Source organism: Bos taurus, chromosome 3, assembly GCF_002263795.3.
Source record: "Bos taurus isolate L1 Dominette 01449 registration number 42190680 breed Hereford chromosome 3, ARS-UCD2.0, whole genome shotgun sequence".
NCBI classification, from domain to species: domain Eukaryota; kingdom Metazoa; phylum Chordata; class Mammalia; order Artiodactyla; family Bovidae; genus Bos; species Bos taurus.
In genome coordinates this window covers 10,405,894-10,412,355 of record NC_037330.1, presented here as the reverse complement: position 1 = coordinate 10,412,355, position 6,462 = coordinate 10,405,894, and the positions used below count along the sequence as shown (strand labels likewise).

At 39.5% G+C, this 6,462-nt stretch overlaps 1 protein-coding gene across 1 annotated transcript; it reads right to left on the bottom strand.

Annotated features, from left to right (window-relative positions):
* OR10J3 (olfactory receptor family 10 subfamily J member 3) lies at window positions 1-942 on the bottom strand. The gene has a single exon (NM_001389751.1). It carries the CDS (start codon window positions 940-942, stop codon window positions 1-3), a length of 942 nt encoding a protein of 313 aa, NP_001376680.1.
* Between the last annotated feature and the right edge of the window lie 5,520 nt (window positions 943-6,462).

Below are 6,462 nucleotides of genomic sequence, written 5' to 3'. Positions count from 1 at the left end.
CTAAGAGGAGAGGGGCTTTCGCCCCACGGCTCTGCACAAAGCATCTTTGACATCCTGGTTCCTCAGACTGTACACGACAGGGTTTAGCAGAGGGGTGATCACTGTGTAGGTCACTGAGATGAGTCTGTCCTGCCCCAGGGAACTCTGGGACTTAGGCTTCAGGTAAATGATAGAGGCACAGCCATAGTGGATGATGACCACGATGAGGTGGGAGGCGCAGGTGGCAAAGGCCTTCTTCCGACCCTCAGGTGAAGCAATCTTGAGGATGGTGGAGATGATGAGGACGTAAGAGATGAAGACCAGTCCCATGGGTACAACAAGGACACAAATACTGACAAAAACGTTGATGATCTCATTGACAGTGGTATCTGTGCAGGCCAGCTTCAGCAGGGGTCTCACGTCACAAAAGAAGTGAGAGATGACAAAGGCATCACAGAAGGGCAGGCCAAACACAGACGTTACCTGGACAATGGCCATACTCAGGCCAATTCCCAGGGACCCAGTTGCCAACTGGATACAGGCCTCTTTACCCATGATGACTGAATACCGTAGAGGGTTGCAGATGGCCATGTAGCGATCATATCCCATGGCTGTGAGCAAGAAGCAGTTATTGATACCAAAGGTTAGATAGAAAAAGAGCTGAGTGGCACAGCCTTGGAGAGAAATGGTCTGATGAGGACTCAGGAGGCCAGAAAGCATACAGGGAATGATGGCCACAGTATAGCAGGTCTCAGAGATGGACAGCATGCTTAGGAAAAAGTACATGGGAGTATAAAGATGATGGTCCAGGCGAATAATAGTCAAAATAACAGCATTGCCAGAGAGAGTCAGCAGGTACAAAGTTAGAAAGACAACAAAGAAACCAAGCCTGTGCTGCCACCCAAAGCTGGAGAAACCTTCAAAAAGGAACTCAGCCACAGAAGTGGAGTTTGGCTTTGGCATTGAGGGAGACTGAGGTCTAGAAGAGCTCAGCAAAGGAAAGAAAGGTATGATGAGTTAATCATGAAAGATAATAGGCTGGACCAAGGCCTTCAGTGAAGGGTGTGTCCATTTTATGAGCAATGCCTGAGCCCTCAAGAGTCATCAGTGTTCAGGTTAGACCACATGCTCAGAGCCATCACTTTCCCCTCTCTTTTCTTTAGTACTATAAAGGTTTTATGCCAGGACCCTGGGGTTTATGGCAGAAATAGACCTGAGAAAGAAAAGAGAGGCACATCAAAAGGCAGATTTGTAGAAATAATTACCCAGCCATGGAAGAGGTGAGTCCAGGTTCAGGAAGACACCCAGCTCTAAAGTTCTTCCTCCAACACTCTTTTTTTTTTCTTTTTTTGCAGGACAGAAGATACTTACAGCCAATAAACATATGAAGACATATTCAAATCTCAGTATTAATTAGGGAAATGCAAGGCAAGATGGTGACATATCATTTTAGACTCATTCAACTGTCAAAAATAAACTGGCCAAAGCAAGTGTCCTCCTCCAGCACTTTTGATTTAGCCCCCTCAGCATCCAGTGGGGAACAGTAATCTAAGTGAAAGACAAAAGACACTCACAGCTGATATTCTTTCAATACTGTCAGAATGCTCTCTCAAGACCAAGTGTCCTGCAAGGGTCCTAGGATGACTTCTCCTCAGAACCCTTTGTCCTAGGCTTTACTTCCCTAAGTCCTACACTAAAATCTACTGTGATCATGAAAGACTCAAAAAGACCATGCAGGTAGTTAGCTTATTTCCCTGAATTCTAGCCGAAGGCAAGGAGAGAATGAAATAAATAAAATAAATATGAACTTACTCCTTCAAGTCACTTCAAGTATGAAAGGGTTTCCCTAGTGTGAGAAAAGACAAAACTTTTAATCAGAGAAGATGTTCTGTAACAGATGTTCTATTTTTCATTTCAATATTGTATATTCCAAGTTATGATGGGGATAGAAATGTGCTTACTCAATGTGAACTCCAGATTGGAGACCATACTTGAACAGAGTTAACATTGCCCATAAACCCATATCTACTCCTGATTACCCACCGTTTAACCATTACTGTTATTCAGGAAGCTAAGATAGATCCTAATTATATTCCTTTCCTGTTTGTTCCTGAAGACAGTGCTTCTTGAAATTCTCTCCACTCTGTCTTCTCCTCTCCATGCTTCTTACCAACACTCAACTTTCAACCTCAAAAAAGTTTTCCTAATTAATCCCCTTTATTTAAGCTGACCTTAGACCAAGTCTTCCTTCTGAATGTTGTCACAACATTCTTTTTAAAAGTCCACTGATGGAGAGTTCTTGCACAAATTCCTACATGTGTGCGTGCTAAGTAACTTCGGTCATGTCCGACTCTTTGTGATCCCATGGACTGTAGCCTGCCAGGCTCCTTTGTCCATGGGATTCTCCAGGCAAGAATAATGATATGGGTTGCCATGCCCTCTTCCAGAGAATCTTCCTGATCCAGAAATCAAACATTTGTCTCCTACATCGGAGGTGTATTCTTTACTCACTGAGCCACCTGGGAAGCCCTTAAATTCCTTCATTAGCCTCTCTAAATTTTAGGCATGATATTTAAACTTATTTGTATATTGAATACAGTAATGCTCCACAAAGTTGACATAAGTATTACATGAGTTAATATATTAGAAGAGTTTGATAACAGTACTCAACACATAGGGAGCCTTTAATAAATAATAGTTTTATTAGTACTTTTTTCTGCAGGATCTTAGTTCTGCAACCAGCAATGGAACCTGAGTCCTCAGCGGTGAAAGTACTGAATCCTAACCACTGGATGGCCAGGGAATTCCCTAGTACTTCTTTTTACTTTCCACATATTTAAATATTTAAACCAGTTTAAATACTTCAGAGAAGCAGGATAGGGTAGACAGGCTTAAACCTAGCATTCTAGGGTATATAAATAAGCCTGTGATTCTAGTCTTGATTTTATAAATTTTATTATTTACCTTCCAATTGTTCATATGGACTTTTTCTTGCTCTTTAAAAATTTTTATTGAGGTACATTGATGTACTATATCAACAAAGGTATGAATTAGGTACAATAAGACTTTCATCTTTAATTCTAATCTCCTTGAAGATGCCCAATATTTTACTTCTCCCTTAGATCATGTTAGTCCCCGCAGCTAATATATATATCTAGGACTAATCTGTGACTTCTAGATTGTGTTTCTGGGTTACAAGCAATAGTTTTGAATTCAGCACTATAAAATCACAGTTTTCACTATACTCACACATTTGATTTGAAATTCATCCAGGTTATTCAGGATGAATAAGTTAATTTCACTTTGTTGGCCAGAAGACTTTACTCATGCTGGTAGCCTAAAATATTTGTTTCCCTCTCCTCCAGACCATTAGACAGCTCTTAATTGCTAACACTCTAAAAAACTGAACCCCAGCACCATCATATGGGAGATTCTAACAGATAGAACAGTCAGCAAAGGGGTGCAGAGTGGAACGGGGAAATGAAAAACAGTGGCAAGGGTAGGATTACTCATCTAGGCTGTAGGAGGAAGCATAAAAGACCACAAAATTAGGGAAGGTACAGATGGACAGAAACCTCAAAATCCAGATAATTTCTTTGACCCTGGAGTCTTTGCTACCTTTTATTTATTTCAAATAAATGACGCCTCCCCACCACCAAAGTGAAACAAAGCCTGCTCCTGCCTCAGTCGTGGATGAATGCACAATTTGCATTTTGTCTCAGTGAAGAGAGCTTTTTTTTATCTCATCATTCTGTTTTTTTTTTGCTTTGTTTTGTTTTGTTTGTTTCCCGTGAATAGTAAAACCTTGCTTCAAATCCAAACAAAACCATTTCTTCAGTAGCCCTGTGTGTTAAGTAGTCACAAGGTATAAGTACTGCGCTAATACTCAGAAAGCAAAAATGACCAAGGAATGGTCCTTGTCCTCATGGAGGTTAAATTTTTGAAAATCTTTTTGTACAGGACCCAACTGAAAGCCTTTAAAGTCTTATGTCCCTCTTCTCTATGTTAGTTTATACATCTACATTTCCTAAATCAGAAATCACAATAGTTTCTAGGAAAGATCATGTTCCCTTTTGTATAGACTTATCACTGGCTGTGTCATAACTGAATATATACTATAATAAATATTTTATATATCAGGAAATGAAACTCACCAAGGGGCTTGTTTTTGGGTCTTCTAGAGAGCTGTGTTCATGTCCAAGAGTCGCATTACCCACTCTGGAACTTTGAATGCCTGCAATAATAGATATGGATTTTTACTAAACAGTTATAAGTTTCCCAGATCATCATTGAATTTCCTAATAATTATTTCAACCTATCAGTTATTTAAGTTTAGACCACCGTGTAAAAATTTGTCCTTTTATCAAGTAGTCTACAAGTTTTTTCTTTTTATCTGAAAGTCACTAACGTCTTACTGAGCAGAGCTACAGTTTAATTGGAATTCCCCCTTAAATGGCAGATCTTTAGATACCTCCCAGGATGCAATATGTAAAAGTACTAGACAGGAAGGAAACAATGCTTATCCCTCTCTTCCAGTGCCTGAGATTAGAAGTGAAGGACAGACAATTAATTTCCTGAACATTAATTTCCTCTAGGTTCTCACAGCCCGTAATCCTGGAAGAAGCTTCTCATTGAGTCACAAAGCAGTAACTCTGGCTTGAGGTTTCCTAGTAATGTGCAAATGTCTGCTCAAACTCTGGGGTCTTCTTCCCCAAAATAACACTGACTACTCCCAAATGATCAATAGCAAAAGACATAATGCAAACAGCAGAGTACCTGGAGACCTTATTAGTCAGGCAGCTCACTTCCTAATCCCAAGATTAATGTTTGGGAGCAGAGAGTTCCCTTGGTTATCAGGAGGAATCTCTGGGGTAAAAAGTCTGACTTCAAGTTCTATTAGGGCTGGCCATGGTCCTACTAAGATACACATCATGCTCTCTGTCAATTTCTCTGGTGCCAAAGGAGAGTGGCTCAAGATCTTGTGGAATGACTCTTCGTAAGCGGCAGAAGAGAAACAATAATTGCCGAGTAGGGTTTAAGCATGAATCCCTCCTGCCTCTTACACACATGGTTGATGTTCCGATACTCTGACACTTGAATAAGATTAAAATCTTAGGGTAGAATCATCAATCCAGTCCATGAATTATGTTGTAAAGAGTTTTACAAACTGACCTTTCTCAGCTTTGCTCTGCTCACCATAACTTACTTATTTAAAAGTCACTCAGTCATGTCTGACTCTTTGCGACCCCATGGACTGTAGCCCACCAGGCTTCTCCGCCCATGGGATTTTCCAGGCAAGAATACTGAAGTGGGTTGTCATTTTCTCCTCCAGGAGATCTTCCCGACCCAGGGATTGAACCTGGTCTCCTGCATTGTAGGCAGACGCTTTACCATCTGAGCCACCAGGGAAGTCCTAATATATAGAATATACGCTCACCATAAATCCTATGTTATTTAGGAGCCCCTAACTCAGTTCCACCAGGGCCTCAGCCTTGCCAGGTCATCTTTCATATACTTACAAAAAAATTCATTATGTCACATCATTATATCATCACTCAATGATGAATAAACAGAGGCCCAGATAAAAAAGTGTCTACTCAAACAGTAATCAAGTCAGTAGCTGATATGGAAACTGAAACCTGGGTAAACAGAATTGCTAGTCTGACACTTTTTTCACCATAACCAAGGTGTCTTTTTAGATTGTTATCACTAGTAGTGCCACCATACAATTTCAAATTAAATTCTGTCTAGCCACTGTTTGTTGAGAATTATTTTGTGTTTAAAAATAAAATCTAAAAAAAAAATTAAAAGAATTCATAGTCTATCTAGGTGTTCATGAGTGTTGATAACCTTCAAATATGTAAAAGCTAACGTTGAATTGTCGCATATTTTTAACACTTTAATCATTTTCTTTGCATTGGTCTCACATCTCTAACTTGACTGAGAGTACCTTCAGACAGAGACTCTCATTCTTTTGTTCTCTGACAGTACCTACAGCTACTACCACTAATAAAAACAATTACTAACACTTTTTATATTTGCTTACTAGATGCTAAGTAGTAGACTCTGTAATGTACATGTATTAATATAATCCTAACAATAAATACATAAGGCAACATAATTATATTTGTTTTCAGAATAGAAAACCAGCACAAAGACATTATGTAACTTTTCTATGATACTGGGGTGATAAATGGGAAACCAGAACTTAAATTCCTAAAATTCAGCTTCAGAAGACACACCAGCACAATTCTGGACACAAAATAATTCTCAATAAATAGTGGCTAGATAGAATTTAATTTGAAATTGTATGGTGGCACTACTAGTGATAACAATCTAAAAAGACACCTTGGTTATGGTGAAAAAAGTGTCAGACTAGCAATTCTGTTTGCCCAGGTTTCAGTTTCCATATCGGCCACTGACTTGATCACTGTTTGGATAGACACTTTTCTTATCTGGGCCTCTGTTTATTCATCATTGAGT